This window comes from Drosophila ficusphila, unplaced genomic scaffold (genome assembly GCF_018152265.1).
Source record: "Drosophila ficusphila isolate 14025-0441.05 unplaced genomic scaffold, ASM1815226v1 contig_2, whole genome shotgun sequence".
Lineage (NCBI taxonomy): Eukaryota > Metazoa > Arthropoda > Insecta > Diptera > Drosophilidae > Drosophila > Drosophila ficusphila.
In genome coordinates this window covers 840914-867284 of record NW_025064094.1, presented here as the reverse complement: position 1 = coordinate 867284, position 26371 = coordinate 840914, and the positions used below count along the sequence as shown (strand labels likewise).

The window sequence follows — 26371 nt, the reverse complement described above, 5'->3', positions numbered from 1 at the left end:
GAACGGAATAAAAAGTACTCTACGTCCTATTCCGGGCTCTAAGCTACCTTCCTACCAATTTTCAGCCAAATCTGTACAGCCGTTCTAAAGTTATAAGTGGTGTAACTAACACAACTTGCTTTTATATATATAGATTAGACTTAAAGAGCAGATATTGGCAAATACCTATGGAAGAAAGCAGCAGACAGTAAACGGCGTTCACAGTCCCAGGACGAGGACTGTTCCAATGGAAGGTAAGCCATTCGGGCTACACAAAGCACCAGCCACGTTTCAAAGAGCATTAGATTTAGTTATCGGACCGGAAATGGAACCATTTGCATTCGCATACCTGGACGATATCGTAGTGATAGGAAGAACAAAACAGGAACATATGGAAAAACTACAGGAGGTAATGAGACGACTAAGAAAAGCAAACCTACGAATCAACACCGAGAAATGCCATTTTTTTAAGGAAGAACTAAAATATCTAGGCCACATAGTCAGCGCAAGAGGGATTCACACAAACCCAGAAAAAATTTTTGCAATCCAAAACATAGTCGAAACGACGCAGTGTATAGACGTGTTGTTCAATCGCTCAGTGAAATCTCCTATTTTACCAGCATCCAATTGCGAAATTATAGGCTCACTAGTGCACCCAACAAACCCCAGCGAAAAGACGCTTTCCCATATAAAAAACCCTTGTGTTTACCTTATTATAACTAATATAAACAAATAAGCAGACCCAAGCCAAAATGAGTGAGCGTTGCACTCAAACTCAGAGTGCGCGCCCTCGCTCAAGCATCAACAACGCTTACTTTACAATAAAGTCAAGCGCCGACAACAACAGTGCACATAGCACCCTCTCAGTGCAGCCTCAGAGAGCACGCTCTTGCTCTCCCGCGCTTTTACAAGCAACGCCCAACAACAACAACCACAATCAAAACGGTTCCACAAACACACCAGCCGCTCTCCCTAAGGAGCAATTATCTTGGAGCGAGCAATGCACTTCACCGTTGCCCACGATCTCTACTCTCCCGCCAACCTCAACGTCAACCCAACCCACAAATTTGCCAACAACGATTTACAATGCCGCAGCAAGTACCACAATAATAAACTCCAAGCTTCTAACATCGTCTCTGCTACTCTCCACAACATCTGCAACAACTACAACTACGACAGCACCCCTAACAACAACAACTACAACAAGCTACTCTACCAGACCGTCCTGTTCTATTACAACAACAGTGGATAATACCGAACAAATTAACCCGCAACCAAGTCAACAAAGCCTTAAACGGACTCGTGATAGACAGTCGCCTGGACAAGTAAACGAACACACGAACTCAACCAAAAAACAACGGAGCAAAAACCAAAGAGCCACTCAAAAGACACTCAAAGACAAAAACTAAAAGCACTCTCAACGAACGAAATAAAAATACAACCACAAGAAAGTATACACTACACAAACATCCTAAAGTTACTTAAAGACAAAGAGACCAAATTTTACACGTACAGACCGAAAGAACAGAGAGGATTAAAAGTAATACTCCGCCACGTACACCATGCTACCGAAAAAGACGAAATAATTAACGAACTAGCCGACCTTGGGCACACAGTACTAAACATCCACAACATCCAACGAAATGACACAAAAAAGCCACTCCCCCTCTTCTCAATTGAACTTAAAACGCAAGACAACAATAAAGACATATACAAAATAAGCCATTTACTACACTGCAAAGTTGTTTTTGAGCCACCGCACCAAAAACGTATAATACCTCAATGTACAAACTGCCAAAAATACGGACACACAAGAAACTACTGCACGAGAGATCCCATTTGCGTAAAATGCGCTGGTAAGCACCAATCAGCCAACTGCCACCTACAAATAACCAACTCTGACAAGAGCCAAATAAAATGCGCTCTCTGTAGCGAGAACCACACCTCCAATTATAAAGACTGTATGGTCTACAAAGCCCTACAACTTAAAAAATATCCAAGTCTCCGTCAAAAAGAATTACCACAAATCCGGACGCCACCCGAAATTGCCACAAAAAGTACACCTGACTTGATCAATCCTAAAATATCATACGCAAAAGCCCTACAAAAAAACAAACCTCCAACATCAACCCACCAAACTTTCCTACACAATGATGAGCCGTTCATTCCAACAAACAATAACCAACAACAAGAGGACATGCAAGAACGGAAGACACTTATGAAACAACTGATTGCACAGATGTCAAGCATGATGAACATAGTTACCATACTTGTGTCCAAACTTGACAAACAACAATTTGATTATCGCAGTCTGGAATGCAAATGGACTATCGCGCCATATCCTAGAAATTAAGAGCTTTCTACAAGAAAACCAGATTGACATAATGCTAATTTCAGAGGCCCACGCCACAGACAAAACATATATCAGCATTCTTGACTATAACATATTCTTCACAAACCACCCAGACAACAAAGCCCATGGAGGCACAGCAATCATAATCAAGAATGACCTAAAATGTGCTATAAGTCTGCAAACATACAAGCCACGACAATATCAATTTCGGACCAGTTTGGACAACTAAACATCTCGGCTGTTTACTGCCCACCCAAATTTAATAACACGAAAGAGCAATACCTAGACTACCTAAATTCGCTTGGGAATCGATACCTGGCGGGAGGAGACTACAACGCCAAAAATGCCATGTGGGGATCGCGCCTGACAAATGCAAAGGGAAGACAACTTTACGAAGCTATCAAAGCCAATAATAGCCGTACAATAAGTACAGGAGAGCCAACTTACTGGCCAACTGATACAAAAAAACTTCCCGACTTGATTGACTTTTGCATTACCAAAAACTTGACACACCAAAACATAAAAATAAAGTCAAGCCTGGACCTATCATCAGACCACTCACCAATCTTAATAACTATAAAAAGCACACCAGACCTGACAAGCAACACTCCGAGCCACAACCACAAAACGAACTGGAATCTATTCAGGGAGATATTACTTGACAACATGGATACCATGGCCTCTCTAAAAACAAATGAAGAACTAGACTCTGCTATAATGCACTTAAACGACAACATAATTAAAGCTCTATGGCAATCGACGCCGGCTCTGATCCCCGTAATAACCAAAAGGACTCCATTACACATAAAAGACAAAATCAAACATAAGCGCCAATTAAGAAAAATATGGCAGTCCACCAAGCACCCAAATGACAAGGCCAAGCTAAACCGTGCAACAAAAGATCTCAAGCAAACGCTACAAGAGTACAACGAAAGCCAAATCAGAAGTCAGCTGGAAAATCTGGGAACAACGACATCTACAAACTACTCCCTATGGAAAGCAACTAAAAAACTGACAAAAGCAATTATACATAAACATCCAATAAAGACAAAGAAAAACTCATGGGCAAGAACAAACAAAGAAAAAGCTGACACACTGGCAGAACACTTTGAGGAAATTTTTACGAACAGTATGGACAACCAAAACGTTGAGCTTCCATCACATTTACCCAAACCCAACTGTGCAATCAGAAGAACAACGATATACGAAATAAGAGAACAAATATTAAAAGTCAAAGACAAAAAGACACCGGGCTATGATCAAATCAGTGGTAAAACACTAAAAGAGCTGCCAGACAATACGATTAGATTTATAAGAGACATTTTTAGTGCAGTGATAAGACTTAAGTTCGACGTGGAAAATTGCCCAGATTACAGCAATCCCAAAACCGCATAAAAGTGCATCTCTCGTTAGCTCATATAGACCAATCAGCCGGTTACCAATTCTATCAAAAATTTTTGAAGAAATTTACTTGATAGAATCAACCCGATCTTAATAGAAAATAATGTGATCCCACCCCACCAATTTGGTTTTCGAAAAAAACACTCAACGGTGCAGCAAGTGCACAGAGTTATCAACAAAATAACAGAAGACTTTGACAACAAGAAAGTTTCCGTAGCAGTATACATGGACATTGCAAAGGCGTTTGACAAAGTATGGCATACAGGACTACTCCATAAGCTTCACAACATCCTACCATTTAACCTATTCACTATACTAAAAAGTTACTTGTCTAACAGATATTTCTATATCAAATGCGACGATGAATGTTCAGACCTTATGCCTGTGGCAGCGGGTGTACCCCAAGGCAGTGTACTAGGACCAGTATTATACCTTATATACACAGCAGACATCCCAAACCCACTGACCCATGGTTCCATGATTGCAACCTTTGCTGACGATACAGTGCTATTGGGCTCTAGTTACACAGAAAAAAGAGCAGCAAACACACTTCAAGAGATATTAACAACAACAATGTCATGGTTTGAAAAATGGGGCATTGAAATAAACAAGGACAAAACCCAACAGGTGGTATACACAAAAAAGAAAATAACTACCCCAACAAGAATAAGAATAGATGACGAAATCCTGAAACTGAGTACTAGCGCAAAATACCTGGGACTCCAGTGGCGGAACCAGGATTTTGATAAGGGGGGTCCAAAAGTTTGGGGGGGGTAGAAATTTTTTTTTTCCTTGAGATATATGCATAATTACCACGTACAGTGGCTCGAAGCTTATTTCGTGCAAGAACAAAATACAATTTCAAATCGACATTGCTGCCAAACTAGAAAAGATATCAACAAAATTAAAACGCAGTAATTTAAAGAAACTCTTTATTAACTATTATGACAAAGAAAAATTTACTAATCTACAAAAACAAAACAACTTTTCAAATAAAAATAAAAAAACGAGGCACTTCTGACGTCGAAGCTTATTTCGTGCAAGCACTTTAATGTTCAATAACTTAACTATTTCTTAATTTTTAAACTTTTTTTTAGCTCCTATCCGTTTGTTAAGGGCTTTAAATTAATTTCATAAAGATTTCAACATTTTTCTAGTTGTTTTAACGTGTATTTTAGCCCACTTCTGCAGTAAAAAAATCTTCAGGTCATTTTCGTTGGAAAATCCACTTTTCGAATCTCCAAGTCCAAAATTTTCAACAATTGTTCAATAAAATTTAAGTCTGGAGACTGTGTTGGCGTATTAATCCCATCGGGACAGTTCTAGATCAAGAAAGGGCTACAAAAAGGGCCGGGTTGCACCAAACCAAATATTCAACGATCTCGAGGAGCGCTGTTTTGTCCGGAAAACTAAGGAACACCTCAAGCTATCGGTTTCAAAAATTGCTGCGCAGATTGAGATCGAAATTGTCAACCAATTTTACCCAAATACAGTTCGGAACATATTGCACCACCATAACTTTAATGATCAAGTTGCATGAAAAAATATATTCAAAAGTATACAAATATGATGCCTTGGGTCAAGTTCGCCATGGTGTTAGAAATTCGGCCGATTTATTTCTGGAATGACGAAATTTAAGCAGATGAATCAATTTTTAATTATTTTGGGTTGGTTGGAAGACGCTAAGTGAGGAGATGTTCCAATACGAAGATGGAAACTAAAAAGTTAAAAGCAATGCATTGGCACGGCGATGACCATGTCATGGTTTGGGCTTATATGGCTGCATCCGGGGTCGGGAACTAAGTTTTTATTGCCGGTATCATGAATGTTAATATATATTTAACAAATTACAAAGAAAGTTTAGTGAAAAGTGTCAATAACTTGGCTAAATGGAATCGATTTAGATTCAACCAAGAATATGACCCAAAGCCTATTGCTAGAAATGTTTGTTTTGGTTGATCTAAAACTGTCCCAATGGGTTTTGGCGGTGATACCCGTTACCACAGCAACTCCAGAACGATCATTTTCGACTTTGAGGAGAATGAAAGATTATCTGAGAAACACGATGGGTCAAGAGGGTCTCAATGGTCTTGCATCTTTGAACATTCATCATCGCATAACTTCGACTGAAGACGAAATTCTCAGAAAGTTTTTTGAAAAACCTCGGAAATTTAAGAGTGAATAGAACCGTTTGTGGATCATATGTAATATTTTTTCTTGATTTATTATTCGAAAATAAGTTTAAATTTTTATAAAACATTCAAAAAATTACGAATTTTTATTAATAACTTGGTGTTTCAACTCCACCAACATGCCCAATAAAAGCATAAAATTTGAAAGCATATGATCCCATGGGGGGGGGTGTGGGTCCGGACCCGAAAACCCCCCCGTGGATCCGCCACTGTGGGACTCACTATTGACTCAAAACTTACGTGGAAAAAAAAAAATTACTTGCGCACCAGAATCATAGCCTAAGAGACATTCCGAGAAAAGAAGCACAACAAAGAAGACTAAAAGGGAGAACTCCCACAGCACTAGCGCACCAAAAACAGAATAAAGTTAAGTAAATAAAAATAAAAATAAGCGAAATTAAAAAGTTATACCAACACAATGGTGTTGGTAATAAGTTAAGCCCACTTGTTGTATTCCAAAACAATTACTTAATATTCTATTGAATAGATGTAATAAATAAAGGGGTTAGAAAAAAAAAAAAATCCAAAAAATGCCAAGTCCGAAAACAACAAAACAAGTACACAGCTTCCTGGGAGTAGCCTCGTGGTACAGACGGTTCATACCAAACTTTACCGAGCTAGCAAAACCTCTATACGACCTAGTCAAGAAAGGGGAAAAATTCAAATGGAACACAGAACATGAAACAGCAGCACGAGCCCTAAAACGCGCGCTAACAGAGGCACCAGTCCTAAGCTGTCCAGACTTCACAAAAACGTTCATACTACAGACCGACGCCAGTGATTACGGGCTAGGAGCAGTCCTAACACAGGAAGGCGAAAACGGCGAACAAGTGATCGCATACGCTAGCAGAAGATTAACCAAAGCGTAAGCAAAATACTCAGCTACCGAAAAAGAGTGCTTGGCAATCCACTGGGGAATCCAAAAATGAGAATGTACCTAGAATGATACCACTTCGGGTCATAACAGCCATATCACCAAGCACTTAATGGTTGAACTCAATTGCAGCCATACTCATTTGAGATTCGCTACCGCAAGGGAAAACTAAACGTAGTGGCAGACGCACTATCCAGAATGCTGGAGGACGAAGTTCGGGGAGCAGAAATGGAGGAAGATAACTGGATAAAACAAAAACTACTAGCAATAGAAAAAGACCCAGCAACATGGCCAGACTACGCAGCCATAGAAGGAAGGCTATACAGAAACCTACCGTCATGGGCAACAGATGAGGATACCCAGCCATGGAAGCTATGCGTAGCAAAGAAACAAAGGGAACGAGTTCTCAAAGAAAACCATTGCGATACAGTAGCAGGACACTTAGGCATAGAAATTGATATCAGACAATGGGGTTCAGTTCACAAGCAGAAAATTTAAATCCCAGCTAGAAAGATTGGGGATAACGTACCAACTGACAGCGCCATACACACCTGAGGAGAACCCAGCGGAAAGAGCAAACAGGAATATTAAAACAATGTTGGGCCAACTCACGGGCGCGGAACACAAAAGATGGGACGATTGGCTACCAGAAATAATGCTAGCCATAAACAGCAGCCGATCGGAATCAACGCGGCATAGCCCAGCGTACCTTCTATATGGAAGAGAAATACGACTACCAGGCAGTCTGTTTAACGAAACCAAATCAGGATCAGGCATAGTAGAAGAAACAAGAGAGGACCGATGGAATAGAATGAAAGAGACAGGGGAGCTAGCGCGAGAAAACATGAGAAAGGCTGCATGTGACCAGGCAAGAGCCTACAACTTACGAAAAAGAGACTGGAAACCCAAGATCGGAGACCTCGTATGGGAACGACAACACCCATTATCCAAAGCAGCCGCAGGGTTTGCGACCAAACTAGCGCCAAAATACGAAGGACCATTTAAGGTTATAGGTTTCATATCCGCAGTAATAGCAAACCTAAAACATAATACTACCGGAAAAAGGCATAGGGCTTACGTTAGCGAACTTAAACCATATAAAGGGAACGCCGTAGTTAGCAGCGTAGTCAAAAACGTAGTTAGTCATAAAAAGAAAAAGAGATCAGAAATAAACAAATCTCCAAAAAATTACAGATGGAGAATAAATTTAAAAATCCAGCGGCAAAATACCGTGCTTCGTTGGAAAAGCTGGAGTCCAACCGCAGACGGGTGGTATTGCTCTCGGCCATAGAAGCAATAGGGCCCGAGATCAGGACCCGAACCCGAGCAGCACCAGTGGCCAGGCAGGCACCTCCGCGACAAACGACGACGACAACGGCACAGAACCAGGACCCACGCATCAACAACCAAAACAACCAAGGAATAGGACAGCGGAACAAGGAACAAGGACTACGGAAACAACCCACCATCAACACCAAACCACAAGCATACCTCAAGGCGGCCTGGCGGCCCGGAACCCGAGGGACCCACAAGGTTGTTTCCGGCGAGCTCTTCACCCGGATCCGCATAGGGCGAGCGGGACACTTCAGGGTCAACACAACCCAGACCCCGATCTCCAAAGAGGGGGAGTGTGACGGCCCGCCGCCACATCTTATATATATAAAATCTCCAGTCACGATGTTTGTCCGCTATGGACTCCTAAACTACTTAACCGATGTTAAATTAAATTGGCATACCATGAGCAGTCTGGTCCAACTTGAGAGATAGGATAGCTTAGATCTTTAATTATAGTCGCAATTTTATTTTATTGCTAATTATTTGTCTATAATTAATTGAAAGTCACAATTATCTGTTAACTCCAAAATAATCTAATAGGTGTCGATACTTTTCGATTAGATTGAGTAAGTAAACAATAGATGGCACTGCTATGAACAATTTTGATAGAAAATACGTAGATTGGGACTGGGACTGAAGTTCGTAGGTTTGCAAGAAAGGCTTGAAGTACGTAGATCTACTTAAAAAGACGTAAAGTTGGCAACCCTGCTGCTATGGTAAACCGACAATAGCCTGATTACCACGTGTTATTGACGTTAAGGTATAAATTAAATTTAATTTGTAGTAAACGAAATAGAGTGAAATTCAATTATTTCTACTTTTTTAATTTTTGGTGTTAGCATAGCCAACCACGTACGTAGACCGAAGTGTAAATCAAATTCAAATTATACTGACGATATTACAGTGAAATCATTCCTGCTTTTTAGTTATCTGTGCTTCATTATTCAAAATTCTATATATTGGGTCTACAACTTTGCTTCCGCCGTTTTTTTTGTAAATTCAATGCTCTATTGTAACAAAACGGTTTCAGATATGTTATTCAAAATATTGGCCGTCGCTAGCTACTACTTTTGACCATCTTTCTGGCAGCATGCGTATTCCGTGACGAAAGAACTCCTCATCTTTCGAGTCGATCCAATTTTTGACTTCTTCATAAGAACTGAAGTGCTCTTTAGCTAGACCGTGTGCCATCGATCGGAACAGGTGGTAGTCAGATGGAGCAACGTCTGGAGAATACGGCGGGTGGGGTAAGATTTCCCATTTCAGCGTCTCCAAATATTTTTTGACCACCTTTGCGACGTGAGGCCGATCATTGTCATGCTGGAGAATGACTTTATCGTGTCTTTCCTCGTACTGTGTCCGTTTTTCTTTAAGTGCTCGGCTCAAACGCATCAATTGCGTTCGGTATCGATCTCCTGTGATGGTTTCACTTGGCTTTAGCAGCTCATAATATATCACCCCCAGCTGGTCCCACCAAATGCAGAGCTTGACCTTGGTGCCGTGAATGTCGGTCTTTGACTTCATAATCACCATTCTTAAAACGTTGAAACCATTCGCGACATGTTCTTTGACTCAGAACATCCTCACCGTACGTATCCGAAAGCATTCGATGAGCTTCAGCAGCACTTTTCTTGGAATTAAAAAAGAAAAGCAAAATTTCCCGCAAATGTCGAGAATTCGGCTCAAAAAGTGACATTTTCAGTTGAGAATATGTTTGGGATGCAAACAGATATCCACAAATATTTAGTTGGGTTTTGTTGGACAGATGTGTAAGATCGATATAAAAGTATTTAATCGATTTATATCGACCAGTGCTGGACCCTAGAGACATCTATTGGAAAACGGCGGAAGCAAAGTTGTAGACCCAATATATAAAAAATATACATGTAGGTATTGTCACATAATTATAATAATAAATTAAAATGCCGCCGAAAAAATCTAATCCGCCCGTGCTTTTCTCATGGGCAACTATATGTTGCATGTTCACGTGTTGGAAAACCGTCAAATCTATTTGTGTTAGCTAAAGACAGGTTAACCAGAAATATTGTGCACCGAAACAATTGTGTCATAGCGCCCGCGGGCATTCCGTCACTTTTTGAAAGTGTCATATCGCCCGCGGGCGCTATGTCATTTTTCTTGTGGGCCTTATGACACTATGAGAAGTGCATTAACGCCCGAACCTAATAATAATGAAATACCGGGTATAAATGGGTGCATGTAAGTGCGGATCAGAAGAGATCCAAGAGCCGGGTACAGAGTCAATCGACTCAGGAAGGAGCAGCCCGAACCTAATAGTAATGAAATACCTGGTATAAATAAAAAACAAGGTAAACCTGCACCCTGGAGTTTTCTTACTTTTCGTCATCGCACACTAGGTCGGATCGCCATATAAGCGGAATAAAGTAAACATTTTATTGCAGTAAATCTTAATTTTAATTAAACAAATTAATATTAAATTACCTTTATAGAAAGTATTAAAAAGTATTTTTAGTTGAAATGCAAACTTTTTTATTGAGCTTCAAAGTCAAGTGATTGAACAGCTGATTTGTGTAATTAAGTTGGCGGGAAACTTTTATTGACTTTGTGCGCTTGGAAATCACACACGAGAAAAAATGTAACATTACTTAAAATCATAGCTCGCAAATAACTGTTAACCGAGCGTGCGGTCTAAAAAATAAGTGTTGTTCACTCAGACTTTGAGCAAAAAGTCTGAGAGCAACCGATTGAATTGCTCGAATACAAATTTTGCTCGTGCTCAACCGACGAACCGTCGAGGTAAGCAAATTGAGTTTAATAAAAGCATTTTGTAAACAATTATTTTAGTAGGGGAATGTTGTCAGGGTTGGACCGTTGTCAGGCTTGGGCCATCTCAATATTTTGAATATTCGTTCTAGTACCATCTGTTAGTGGGTGTCTAGAAACTTCTATCGGTCACTCGAAACTTTCCACGTGACTACTTATTTCGGGATTTCATTTTTCTACGTGTCGTTGTTCTTTGAAAAAAAGTGCTCGAAAAAGTTTTTTTAACCTGGCCGAAAAGGTGGAATAACACAAGATTACAACATGTCATCCGCAAAGTGAGCATAAAAATACGTTATATAGGTGTTATATTACAAAATAATATAGTTTCATTGATAGATATAGTTTGGCCAGTGGCGGAACTAGGGGGGGGGCGAAAGGGGCAAGTGCCCCGGGCGCCAAATCTAAGGGGCGCAAAATCGTATTTGAATTACACTGTATGTTTCGAAAAATCATGTTCATCTAACAAAATAATTATAACAAGAAGGAAGCTAACTTCGGCAAGCCGAAGCTTATATGCTTATATGATATACAGTCGACTCTCGTTAATTCGAAACTCGAGGGACTCTCAAATGGTTCGAAATTTGCGAGAGAAAATAAATAAAACTTCGAATTATTAAGTGTTGGTTAATTGTTATTTATTAATATACAAATGATAAGAATTAAGAGGTACATTCGTGTACGTACATGTATTCGTAATGTGAATTAATTAATCTATCGAAAGAACTTTGTTATACTGGTTTGCTTTAAAGCACAATTCTGCTGCTCACACTGCTCAATAACTTTTTTAAAGAGAAAAAGTGCCTGAAATGCTTTTTCATCACTTTCGTTTTGTAGACATAAGCTTTGTAAGGTATCAAATGAGGATCTTGCTTCCTTAACTGACACCTCCGCCAAAGGTTCTTTATACTTTCTAGGGCTCATAGCTAACACTAACTTTTAATATGCATACCAACGAAAGAGTAACAGTAACTGAATAAGCACACAAACTAATTCGTAAGAAGTGTGTGCGTCAAATGGTCAAACTACATAATCAAAACAAAAACAAAGGCAAGTTTGAACTTGTCGCAAAATTCCCGTCTTTTTTCTATGCAACTTTGAATTATCGAGTGTTAGACGCTGTTGAGTTCGAATTAACGCGTGGTTTTGTTAAATATCAGTGATTTTTTCGTACGAATTACCAAGTGTATGAAAATGTACTGATTTAGTTCGAAATATAAAGAGATTTCGTAGGGACCTCGAGATAACTTTGAATTATAGAGAGGTTCGAATTATCGCAGGTTTGAATTAATGAGAGTCGACTGTAGTTTGGCTATATCATACCATAATAGATTAATACCGCATGTCGTCAGGGTTGGGCCACTTTTGTAGTCAGGCTTGGGCCATCAAAATTTGTACATTTTATTCGTGTATTTTCGTGTATTTTTGTTGTAATATTTAAGTTTTTTGTAGCAAAAATATGCAAAATAAATTAAATAGATTTCCTTAAAAAAATATTTCGATGGATTGAAAGAAGATGAGTCACTTTTATCTTTTTCTTTAGTGTTTCTCGCTACAAACGAAAAAACAACTCTGAATAATTTGATATTTAATGTAAAATCCCAAATAATTAAATAAATGAACTAAATAATGTAAGATTTACCTGAATTCAATTTTATTTCACCACGTTACGATATTGTCAACGATTTTCTGAAGGTGGCCCAACCCTGACTACAATTTTTTTTTTCAAACGCCTATAACTTTTTTTGTTTTTGTTTTTTTATTCTCTATTTTTGGTGAACACTTTCTCTTGCTTGTACCTTTCCAAAAATGTATAAACTTATTCTGAATTGTCATTCGTTCAGAACTTATGGACATAGGTCAAAAAATGGCCCAACCCTGACAACATTCCCCTACCTTTTTTATTTAAAAAAAATCGAACATTTTTTTTTGCTTTATCTTAAAGAACAACTCCTTGAGAACATTTTCCCAAATTTTCATAGAGATTCGAGCAGTAGAAAAAAAGTTACAGCGCTCCTAACCGCGCGCCTCGTCGCGGCCTTAAACTGAACTTGAACGAATATCTCGAAATGGTGTTTCTTGAAAAATGACTTTGCGGTGATATGGATTGGCGGAAAACTACTGAACCGATTTACTTCAAATTTTTTTTCAAATGTTCGTAATGAAATTTTTCTGTGCTTGAACGATCGACTTTTCACGCACAAACTTTTTTTCGCCGAAATGAATTATTTAGTGAAATTTCTAGAGACCAAAAAGTTCATTTTTAGCATAAAACGTTCCCGTATGCATAAAAAAAAAATAAAAAAATCTTAAAAACGATCGTTCAAGCACAAGGAATTACACTAAACTAATGAAATGTTTTTACTTTTATGGTTTCGGTTGACCTGTTCGACCTGGGGAAGTATCACCGCAAGGCTCTACATAAAAAAGGCCTCTAAGGGAAACAGCCACCCCTTAAAAACTATTTAATATTTTTCCACGAAATTTTGCACAAACATTGTTAATAAAGTGTGCTATAAAAAAAATTAAAACATCCGTGTAATTAAATAATTGCTACATACCCAAAAAAATCCCAACTTTCCTCTTTTTCTTCGACAAAGAAGGTATAAGTATAACCCCTTAAACATACATACATATGATACATGATTTTTCGATCACGGCTATCTGTAAATGAATGACATTTACAATTCCCTGTAGCCAAGACAATATCGCTTAATCAGCCAGAGCGATTCCGATGATCGAAATTTTGATCCCTGTTCATGTCAGACTAGTTTCCGATGGTTTTCAGTAAAGTGACCTAAAACTAGACTTCCAGAAACCATAACATTGTATATTTCACTCTGATACCAAAGTGGCATACCTCTAAACGTTTATAATCGCATCCTTGGTACAACCCCATTCAAAATTTTCCGTTTTCCGATGGTCGACATTTTGACCCCTGTTTATGTCAGATTTTCCTAATTTCCGATGGTTTTCAGTAAAGTGACCTAAAACTAGACTTCCAGAACCCATAACTTTGTCTATTTCACTCTGATTCCAAAGTGGCATACCTCCAAACGTTTTCAGTAAAGTGACAAAAAAAAAAAAAAAAAAAAAAAAAAAAAAAAAAAAGTGACCTTAAATTGGACTTCCATACTTGGTACAGCCCCATTCAAAATTTTCCATTTTCCGATGATCGACAGGGGTCAACATGTCAGACTTTTCCAGTTTCCGATAGTTCTCAATATTGTGACCTAAAACTGGACTTCCAGAACCCATAAATTTGACAAATTTTACTCTGATTCCAAAGTGTCATACCTCTAAACGTTTGTAATCGTATCCTTGGTACAACCCCATTCAAAATTTTCCATTTTCCAATGGTCGAAATTTTGACCCCTGTGTATGTCAGACTAGTTTCCGATGGTTTTCAGTAAAGTGACCTAAAACTAGACTTCCAGAAACCATAACTTTGTATATTTCACTCTGATTCCAAAGTGGCATACCTCTAAACGTTTGTAATCGCATCCTTGGTACAACCCCATTAAACATTTTCCGATGGTCGAAATTTTGACCGCTGTTCATGTCGACTTTTCCTAATTTCCGATGGTTTTCAGTAAAGTGTACGTTCGGTTTATAGAGGAAAATGCAGGGACCGCGTTTACTGTCAAAGCTTGAGTTACCTTTGACCCCCGCATAGCAACCGTTTGGTGTGTACAATTCTTAAAGTGATAGCTATATTTTTGACTTAAATGACCTCTACTTATAACTATGAGTGTCAGCAGCACTAGCCAGTTATCGTAAAAATATATACATTTGATATTACTTTTGTAGCAACTATACGTCATGCAATGACTGTATTTAATGGCCTCTAATTTGTATATATAAGTTAACACGGTCTCCCAGCAATACGAAAGTAGCTGATCATGCATAACCGAATAAAATAATGCACGGCCAGCGACACCTGCGGACGTTGCACAACGACGTTGCTAAAATCTCAGGCTTCGGTCAGCGCAATCAGCGGGCAATGAACTCCGATGCAACGGCGGCTACCCAACACCATGCATGGGCAGCTGGGTCAGCACTTTTAGGGCATAGGGTTAGCTTTCGTTATAAGAATTTATGTACTTAGCATTTAGTTGAATTTTGGAAATAAATCGTGACGGTCATCACCTCTCAAGCTCCAAGTCTTCTCATTCGTGCAGTACCGCGCGTCTTACAATAAATCCTTAAAAGGACATTTTGTTAATTGACACCCAACGCGTCGTAAGACCCTCGACCTTTCTATGAAAAAACTCGATCGTAAGACCCTTGATTCGACGTTTAAATAAAAATATTAAATAAAAAAATATATAAAACGCGTTCGATCCGTTAAAAATAAAAAACAAAAAACTACAAAACAACGTAAACCCATCAAAACCAGGCAACAACAACAACACAACTAAATAAAAACAAACCAGGAACGACTACAAGAGCGCAACTGAATAAAAAAAAAGGAAGATACAACATTTAGCTCTATAATTTAATAAAAATCATGTAAGTAGAGTGTTCATTGATACGCCCAATATTTTCAAATTGCAAAATATTTTAAAAATATTAAAAAAGTGATTTTGCAAGAGTCTCAGTCAAAATAATAATAAAGGCACAAGTTCGGAAATTTTTTTTAAAAACAATTAAATACAAAAGGAACAAAATTCTTTGTTCTTTGTGTTAAAACCTTATGAGTGTTAGTGAGTAAGAAGATTTGTTGGACAGATTTCAAAAGCTAAACACCGCGGAAAGTTCACAACAAAATAGTTCAAACATGGCATTGACCAGTGAACAATTAAAATCCATTATAGAAGGCCAGTGGCGTAGCGTGCCTTGTCGGGGCCCCGTATAAAAAATTTTTTGGAGGCCCATATATGGAGGTAAAGATTTTTCACAAAAGAAAACAAGAAAAGAAGCTAGCTTCGGTAAACCGAAGCTTTTATACCATTAAAGTCATCAAATATGTCGAAAAAAAATACATAAAGGCTAAACAACATTGAAGCTAAGACGATTTTTCTATTCATTTTCCATATTTTTTATTAAACTGTTTTATTTAGCTCACCCTAGGGTCAAAATTAGAAATTGAAATGTAAGTACCCTCCTGTTGTCAGATTGATCTGAAATTTGATACACACCTTCAGTTCCGATGACAATACAATATAGTAATGTCAATAACATTGTAAATCCAAGATGTCGGCCGCAAAATGGCGGATAACGTAGGTTCTATCAATCCCATCAATATGGGTATCAAATGAAAGGTCTCCACAAGTAGAATACAATGTACTAAATAAAATTAAAATTCAAGATGGCGGCCTCTGCAAAATGGCGGATAACTTAGGTTTTATCAATCCCATCAACATGGCTATCATTGTCACTGTCAAACACATCAGATTAATTCAGATCAATCTGACAACAAACGGGGTAAGCTAAATAATAATAATAATTATGAAAGAAACTGCAACACAGCGTAAACGAAGGCTTCAAAAAGCGAAAGAAAATTATAAAGCAAAACGAGCTAAAGAAAGTGAAGTTGATAGAAATGGTCGATTACAGAAACGACGGGAACAAAAAGCATCAAAAACACAGAGCAGAGCTTATAATCTGCAGGCATTCGAGAAGGCTATTAACACAACATGTATATGTCGGAGGGTCGTTTGTCTTTTCCATTTCTTTAACTAGAATCCTCAGCAGCAAGTTCTGTTCGTTTGCCAGGCGCTTTCTGAACTCCCAAGTCAGTGACTTCCCAAGAGTCTTCTTTCCAAATTTCTAATTTCTACTCAATTCTTATACATTGTTAGTCCTCTCTTTCTAGCATGTATGTCAGCGCTTAACGAACAGACCTCACTTGGCAGCAGTCTAAATCTGTGCCGCTCTGCCATGCTTTCACTCAATTTCTAACTTCCTTTTTTAATAGTCCCTGCTTCACATTAAAGAAGGCCCCGCTTCACCTACTCTGACCAAGAGAATAAAGTAGGCCCCGTTTCATTTGATCCGACATATACATGTTTGTTATATTTGTACCAAACGTTGTTATCCTAATCAAGTTCGTTACAGTTCGGTACAACGCTGCTGCATTAACATACTTACCTGTGGAGTTAACTTCGAAAAAAAAAATATAAATAAAAATGCGAAATAAAAACTAAAAACTAGAAAATAAAAAAAGGTAAAAAAAAATTTTTAAGTTAAACCGTTTTATGTAAAACATGTACTAAATGTACTAAAAGCCTAAAAAATAATATAAAATAGATACAGACGTGGGAATTATAAACATATGCTTAGACTAGACTAAAATAAAACCGTGGGGCAAACAACCATTTTAATCAACGATTGTACACAATTGACTAGCCCCACGGTTTTATTTTAGTCTAGTCTAAGCATATGTTTATAATTCCCACGTCTGTATCTATTTTATATTATTTTTAGGCTTTTAGTACATTTAGTACATGTTTTACATAAAACGGTTTAACTTAAAAATTTTTTTACCTTTTTTTATTGAGTATAGATCATATGGGAGCTATATGATATAGTTGTCCGATTTTGATGAAATTTAATTCGGTATTCAAGAGTCGTTAGAAGACTATATATTCCAAAATCATGCTTGTCTGATGAAAAACAACGATGTTACAATTTTATTTCCGTTATTTCTATATAGATTTTTCGATCTTTCCTATGGCAGCTATAAGATATAGTTGTCCGATTTTCATGAAACTTTTTTCTCAATATAAGAGTTTTTAAAAAAAAGCATGCTCGTGGGATAAAAAACAACGATGTTATCAATTTATTTCCATTAATTCTATATTAATTTTTCGACCTCTCATATGGCAGCTATATCATAGAGTTATCCGATTTTGATCAAATTTAATCCGAAATTCAACACCCTGAACACCCTCTTCCAGAGGTGCATTGAAATGCTGGACACTGATCATCCCAAGCGCCTGTGCAACAGTCTGCAAACGCTGTGCTCCCTATTTTACGGAATCTTCAAGAAGTCAAACGCAGATCCCACGTTTAACATCCTCAACGAGATTTTCGGACACGAGAAGATGGACGAGTGGCTGAAGCTACTCATGCAATACTGCAACCGCATTTTGCTGGGCGATGTGCCTGAAAACGCCCGCTTCATGTGCCTGAAACTGCTTCAGGTTCTGGTCACTGGCACTGATAACGTCAACCAGAACGAACTCTTTGAGCACCTGATGATGCACAGCATGTTTGATGCCTTCGTCCGGCTTCTTAGCGACCCCACCTTCCGCTCCCAACACGGTCATGACATCGTTATCCTTCTCACCATCCTGGTCAACTATCGCAAGCACGAGGCTACCAATCCCTACGTGGTGCAGCTCTCCATTCTGGCTGATGAGCTGGCACTAAATGGCTATGGACAAATGATATCGCAGTCGCTGATTGACTTCTGCCGCCAATACATCCAGAGCCTAAACAATGTGCAGTCCTCGTCGTGGTTCTCATCGCTCTCGAATATTGTGGGCAACATGTTTGTGTCGGATGAAGGATGCGAACGGGTGCAGCAGATCAAGGCGAATAATGGCCTTCTACTAGCCCTCTATGAGGCAGTGCATCTGAACAGAAACTTTATCACCACTCTGGCTCACACGCAGGCGGAGTCCAGTGCCCCGCCATCGCCCAGTAACACTTTAAGCCTGGCTCAACCTGTGCCGGATTTATCGAACGCCCCTATCATCGACATTACCCACTCCAACGATGCCGGAGTGCGAGTACAAAGACGATGTCATCAAACTACTGAACGCCCTGGTCAATATCCTAGCCATTGTAAAGCACTTCCAGAACAAGATCAAGGAATGGCTGGCAGAGCAGGGCCTTTCCACGCCCACGGAGGAGCAAATACTCGATGTTGTGCGCAAGAACTATGACCTCACGCTGAAACTCCAGGATTCTCTGGATCAGTACGAACGGTATGCTGAAACGCCGCTGCACACAAACTTCTTTAAGCTAATGGTGCGCGATGTTGTCAACGATACGCGCAAGCACATCTACGGATATGTGAAGGAGGCCGTGTCCGTTGTTCCCGACCAGGAGGTTCTACTCACCACCTCGATGACCTCCGGCTCGGCGGGAGCAAACTCTGCGGCGGCCGCCACAGCCGTGCCAGAAGCAAAAGCCACACCTGCCACGTAGGGAATGGACCTCGACAGACTATCAGACTGTTAAATTGTTTCTTTTGCTTAGTTTAGTAACTGTATTTTAAATAATCAAATCTCTAGAAGCGTAAACTCGATGTAATCTATAAGATTTAAAGTGCTTTGCGAGTCTTTGTTAGCTTATGTTGTGAAGCAGTGCACATAAAGCATACCTATACATATATTCTGTGCAAGTTTTTTACATACGTATACAAAATATATTGCGTGTATATAAAAAAAAAAAAAAAAAAAAAAAAAATAGCAGTTAGAAAATGCCATCAGGATGAAATCAAGTCGATCCGATCAAAAACAGATGCCTGAGAATTTTTTATTTCGTTCTCTCGTATTGGAGCTATCCGATATAGTCGGCCGATCCGGCTCGTTCCGACTTATATACTGCGTGCAATAACTACACACCTTTTGGTAAAGTTTCAGCAAGAAAGCTTTAAAACTGAGAGTCTAGTTTGAAGAAAAACGCACAGACGGACAGAAGGACAGATGGACAGAAGGACAGATGGACAGACAGACAGACGTACATACATATTTGGATTCTGATCGTGATGCTGATCAAGAATATATATACTTTATGGGGTCTGAGGTGTCTGAAATTATAATACCCTTTGCTCTGCAAGGGTATAAAAAATTGCCGAAGTCATGTTCTCCGCCGCCAAAGTCTCTACGCCGGAGCCATTGCCCACTAATATCTCGAGAAACACTCGCTTAAATAGGCAGATTGAGTCGCTCCTACAGGATAAGCGCCGACTCCGTAGAGAGTGGCAAGTCCACCGGTCTCCGGCTTCAAAACAATTTAAATATCATTCTTAAGTTAAGATTTGAATACTTATTGTTAGTCTCTTAACCACGAAGAGAAATCCAATAAATGAAATAATTGTTAAAAAAAACCTGTTTCCTGGACCCGCTTGCTACAGTTTCCACGAGACTACATCCTCAAATGGCTATTCTTCCGTCCACCCTTCTCCGCCGTCTTCTATTTCATCATGACGATTAGCGATCTTTACGGGCTTCCTATAGTTGAATGCATCCATTCTTCAATCGCTCGCCTGCTTTCTCGTTTATTTCTCCCCTTAATCTTGTGATTTTTGGGTAGTACCGCTGCTTCGACCCGCACGACCTTTCCGGCAGCCTGTCCGCCAGCTCTTTGCTTATAAAGCTTACCCTGGCGCCGTGGCTTTAATTGACGTCATGTTTATTAGCACCGTGGCAGGCAACTGGATCTCTTCTGCCTTCAGGACGCCCATTAGTTTCTAGATGCATCACCATGCGATCCTTGGCTGGTCCTCGGATTCCAGGGCCTCTCTGCGTTTTTCGATCTCATACACTAAGCACAAGTTTGCCGCAGTCTCAGCCGTACATGACTTGACGGATTCGGTACTTTCTCTTCCAGAGGTTGTGTCCTCCATCTTTCCGGCATGCTTGTGCCCGACTTATTTATATAATTCTAGCCGTGTCTACCATGGCAGCGCCTCTATGTCCCTCCCTGCTCCCTTATGGTGACAATAGGAAGAACTCGGACCTTTAGGGCTGTCTCCTGCTCGAACCACTCCTGTTGCAGCTCGAGCTTCGTGAACTGGTCTGCCAACGCCATCAGGGCGCCCATATTATTGCACTCATATGGACGAACGAACAGCCACTGTGCTGGGGTGCTTCTTCGACATGCCTAGGGGTTGAATAGGGGGTCTGCATGTCCACCATGTACTTTATATACCCTTGCAGGGCAAAGGGTATTATAAATTCAGTCAGAAGTTTGCAACGCAGTAAAGAAATACGTTTGTACATCTGTCCATTTCTCTTTAAACCAGAGCTCGCAAATAACAGTTAACCGTTTTTCATCTAGTGCTCTGGGTGCGAGCACAACTGAAAAAGTTCATACTGTCTCGCTCTCGCTCTGAGCAAGAGCCCCTTGCTGCCATCATTTGTGTTTTCTGTTGAGCACTTTTCGTTGAGCTCTTTGCATTTCGGTCTTTCAATGAGCAGTGCGTAAGGAGCAGATCGAGAAACGCTCGTACAATGAGAGTCACCAAAAGACCGATTGACCGAAAAACTCAATGCAAACGGTCTTGTCATTTACACACACACGTTCAATTCACGAAGACGATTAATATATTTCGTCCGCAAAACCGATGTTTTACGATTTGCTTGCCTATACGTGCACTGTATACCAATACATATGCAAAAGACCTTTTGCTTCACTGAAAACGACAAAACGGTCCTGGAGCAACCAGAACAAAACCGAATAGAAAAAATCGGTTTCGGTCTGAGCGCAACCGAACCCATTTTAGGAACCCATAAATCGGTCGTTCTCTGAGACTTTTCGTAAAGGGTCAGGAAAATACTGTTATTAGCAGACAACGAGAAACGGTCGACTGTTATTTGCGAGCTCTGCTTTAAACTAGTCTCTCAGTTTTGAAGCTATCTTGCTAAAACGTTCCCAAAAGTTTTGTAGTTATTGCACGCAATATATAAATCGGAACGGGCTGGATCAGCCGACTATATCGGATAGCTCCCATATGAAAGAATGAAATAAAAAACAAGAAAGGAAGCTAGGTTCGGCAAGCTGCTCTGCAGCTCAAGTCGATCTGATCAAAAACAACAGTGTGAGAAATGTCTATTTCATTATCCGATATAGTAGGCCGATCCGGCGCGTTCCGACTTAAGTACTGCGTGCAATACCTACACAACTTTTGGGAACGTTTCAGCAAGATAGCTTCAAAACTGAGAGACTAGTTTGAAGAGAAACGGACAGACGGACAGATGGACAGATGATGCTGATCAAGAATGTATATACTTTATAGGGTCTGAGGTGTCTCCTTCACTGCGTTGGAAACTTCTGACTGAAATTATAATACCCTTTTTCTCTGCATGGGTATAATTCTCAGGCCGTTGGTTTTGATCAGATCAACTTAATTTCTTCCAGATGGCGATTTCAAAATTTTATCAAAATCGGATAGTTCTTTTATATAGCTGCCATAGAAATATATCGTAAAATATATATATAAATAATGAAAAAAAAAGAAAACAAACGTGGTTCTTTTTAATTCCACTAAGAAAAATTTCACTAAAATCCGACAACGTTATATTATATATAGTCCAAGGTCCAGAACGGCACCGTTATTTCCCAGCTTCTGCGCTCTGCCCCAGTCCAAGGTCCGTAATTTCCTGTTCGACCTGGACGGCTTTGGCCTCTCTCGCTATTGTCATGCGCTTTTTCCCCTGCACCTTGATTTGTGGGAAGTTTAAGACTCTTCACAAACGGAAAGCTTAGAGGACTAATTTTCTCTTATATGTTAGTCATGTATATACTTGTATTTTTATATTCGAGTAAATATTATTATTATATATATATATATATATGTAAGGAAGAGATGGTTGCGATCAAGTTGGCAACCCCACACAACAAGAAGGAAAACGGATAATAAGAGAAGAGAAACACACAGTCAAGTCGAAGTCGTCAAGTTGTCAAGTCGTAAAGTTGTAAAGTCGAAAAAAGTTGTCGCTTGCAAAAAGTTGTCAAATTAAAAGAACATTAAAAGAGCACGTGAAACACACTATTATAATATTAATATCTTTCTTAATAAATACTATATTACATATATCAATGGTTAATTATAATTACCTGGTAATTAGATAAATCCTTTATAAACATATCTTCACTGTTATTCATATAGTCAAACAAAACGTCTTGTTGAACATCTCGATTTTTTTCCACAAATCCATCAACAGCATAAATTACATTGCCAGCGTAATGTTTTATTCCAAACTCAGTTTCCCAATGACGACGATCAAATCCTTTAATATAATTTGGATGAAATTCAAACTCTGAGTGCATATTATTTAAATATGCTAAATCGGAACCCTTTGGCATATGGCATTGCTCTGTCAGTAGTTTTAACACACAACGGGGAGGTTTTTCTATCAATTCCAAGCAATAAGAGTTATCTGTGAAGTCTACATGCCCAAAGACGATTTCTTCTTGTTTGTACTAAAAAAAAAAAATAAGAAAGCTGATTAGTTATTGTAACTCATTATTTTTTTTAAAATTTTGTGTGTAACGAACTGCTTTTTCACTGTTTTCTCGCTACGTAAAACGCGCGGCTAACTCAGCTGAGTTTGTATATTCATCCCGCCAATTTATTGTTGCGTGATCCCGTCCAAGAAATACACAGAAATGGGGTTAGATTTAGCAATAGGGAGATTGGTTTATTGTTTCTCGGTTTATAAAGTTGATTTGATCTTGAAAGCTGCTGTCTAGCGACTATATCGCCCTCGTTGACGCCGGTGATGACTCCCGCGTCGACTCCTGCGGCAGCACGCCTGTCTCGCGTCCTCTATCTTACCGAGTCTTTCGGGTACCGGTCGCGTAATAGGCTCGCTACTGGTCTCTCACAACCTGGAGGATGTTAAGCAGAACCTCCCTAGCAGGGCTAAGCAGTGATGCCTACAGTCACCACTCTTCGCTCCACCACGGAGTTCGGTCGGGACTTCGTCGGCCTGACCCTCGGCAGGTCCTCACCCTCGTATGGACCGACACCGGGTACCTTACGCGCAACTCCACTGGATCTTCGTCGGCCTGGCCCTCAGCAGGTCCTCACCTTCGTGTGAACCGACACCGCGTACCTTTTGCACAACATCCACTGTTCAGACTTTTCCAACTTCGTCGGTCTTGGGACTCGTAGACGCGCCCTACAACTTACCTGGCACCCTTGGGATCTCAGCTTGACAGTCTCAGCTTATGTAGACGTGACCGTTAGAGGTGGAGAACTATCGATAGTCTGCGCCTTCGATAGCGCTTGATAGTTTTCAAACTATCAACTATCGGCGATAGCAAAGAAAAGCTATCGTCGATAGTTGTCGATAGTGCAGAGTACACTCAAAAAAAATAATTTAATTAGTGTTTCTAATGATATTTATTTATATATATAGTATTTATTTATAAAATATGGCATTGGTTTTCCAATCTTTATCTGAAAAGAATAAATAATTATTATTCGAATAATATGATTTTAATTTTTTAGGCTTACCTTAACTGCTTTCTATAAATTTATATATGTTCAGCATTTTTCTTTAATTAAATGTATACTTTTATTATTATGTATTTATCTTTGTGAAAAACAAACGCATGTATGTATATATGCGTATGTATTTCACAACAAACCGTAATAGCAGTAATGGCATCTCACGTAACACTTTTGTTATTGTCACACAAAATTTGGCTTTTAACTTTATAATACAATTTTACAATATAACAACAAAATAACAATATCTTACCTATTTGGAGAAAACGATCCATTATGTTTTTAATAACAATTTATAAAACTCTGTAACAAATTCGCGCAATTTCTTTTCCTTTACACTTTTAACGTAGACATTGGAAAACCAAAATATCGATAATAATCGACGATAGCGATTGACCACTATCGAGAGTGCGCGCAACTATCGATTGCGTATCGATAGTGGCAAACCATCGATAGTCCCGATAGTGTCATCGATAGTTCTCCACCTCTAGTGACCGTCGTTGGGCTTCTTAACTCGGCGATCTTGATCCGGATATATTAACACTTGGTATTCACTTGGGTTTCCACTCGCGTTGGCACGGTCTCCTGCACGACTTTCACTTGACTGTCCAGGCGTGGGTCTTGGACACGACCGTCCTCCGAGGCGGTTTCTATCTAACTCCCCGCGTTGCGCTTGCGCCGTCCTTTTATATCCCCTGCGGGTCCCATTATCCTCTCCAGCCGGCTCACGTGATCGGGTCCAAAGTGCATCGAGGTCCTGTTAATTCATAGTGTCTCCTCTTTGTGCGGGTCCGAAGTCCGCAGACTCAGACTCGGTCCAAAGTCCGCGGATTCACCGTTCGACGTCGATGCCCTTGCCGACTGGAGTCCAAGATCCAGAGCGGTACCGATATTTCCCTTTTTGGTACCCGCTCTTCCGCATGCATCTCGTCCCGCTGTTGCTATGCGGAGTTTTCCCTGCACCTGCAGTTGAGGGGAGTTTTACGACTCCTCACAAGTGACAAAACTCAATTTTCTATTTACTTTAAGTAATATGAGTTATATGTTAAATCCTCATGCCTAAAAACGATTTTTCTTTTTTTTTACTAGAAATAAAAACATTAGTTATGTTTTTAGTTACACCCGTTATAACTTGGAGCGAAAAGGAGAACAAGTCTTGTCGAGTTAGAGCTATTTAATTAGGTGAAGATAAATCTCTTATAGGCTTATAACAGGTGTGGCTGTCCGTTATTATGATCAGCTGTTTACATTCCTGTTGCTTTCAAACTAAACATAACAATGTATAACTCGGATGTATAACTTAAAAAGTACAAATTCATTAATTTATAGCATTGTGAATGTTTCTCCTTAAAAAGGGCTTTCGTAAATACATCAGCGACGTTGTCCATTGTAGAAACGTAGGCTATCTTGATTTCCTGGTTTTCTACTTGATCCCGAACGAAATAGAACCGAATATCGATGTGTTTACTCCTCTTATGTACCATCGGGTTGGTGGCAATAGCAATAGCAATAGCCGCCTGGTTATCGGATCCAAAATCGTTGCTTCCTTGACAAGATCCAGAAAACCCATGCTCCTGCTAACATTATTATATAGCCGCTGTAGAACTTTCAATCAGATGATTCTGATCCCTAATCTGCATCTGTGTAACAAATAAGATTTTCTAAATTGGTACTTTGCTGTCCATTTTGGTCAACTTCCAATCCCAAATAATACTTCACAGGTCCTCGATCAACTGTTTCGATGTTTTCGTTTAATTTCTTTACAATCGCTGCCATTCGTTTTAGATTCAAACATGCCAGCAGCATGTAATCGACATATAGGGCAATTAAATTGATATCGCTTTCAACTGTACGATCAATGTATACACAACTTTCTGTAGAGCGCTGCTTGAATCCTATATCCTTTAGAATCTCCGTGGTTTTTGAATGCCATTCATGTCCTTCCTGCTTAAGACCATAGATCGACTTCTTCAGCTAACATGAAGCATTCGGTCTGGCTTAATCGATAAACATCTCCGGCTGTCGCATGTATACATCTTCTTTAAGATTTCCATCCAAATACGCCGTCACGATATCAATGTGATTGACATATACTAAACTTTGCTGCAATTGCGAATATCAATTGTATAGTCGGATATCTGACTACCGGGGCGTATGTGTTGTTGTAATCAACACGCATCTGTTGTCCAAAGCCTTATGCCACAAGTCTAGCTTTTGTGTTTTTCAATGCTCCCATCAGCATT

The 26371-nt window shown here is 39.4% G+C and overlaps 1 protein-coding gene across 1 annotated transcript in view; it reads right to left on the bottom strand.

Annotated features, from left to right (window-relative positions):
* The window catches only part of LOC108096982 (unconventional myosin-VIIa), a 634406-nt gene that overhangs the window by 366163 nt on the left and 241872 nt on the right, over positions 1–26371 (bottom strand). Inside the window, 1 exon segment of the mRNA XM_043207602.1 lies at positions 22730–23095. Within this exon segment, the coding sequence (XP_043063537.1) occupies positions 22730–23095 (366 nt within the window).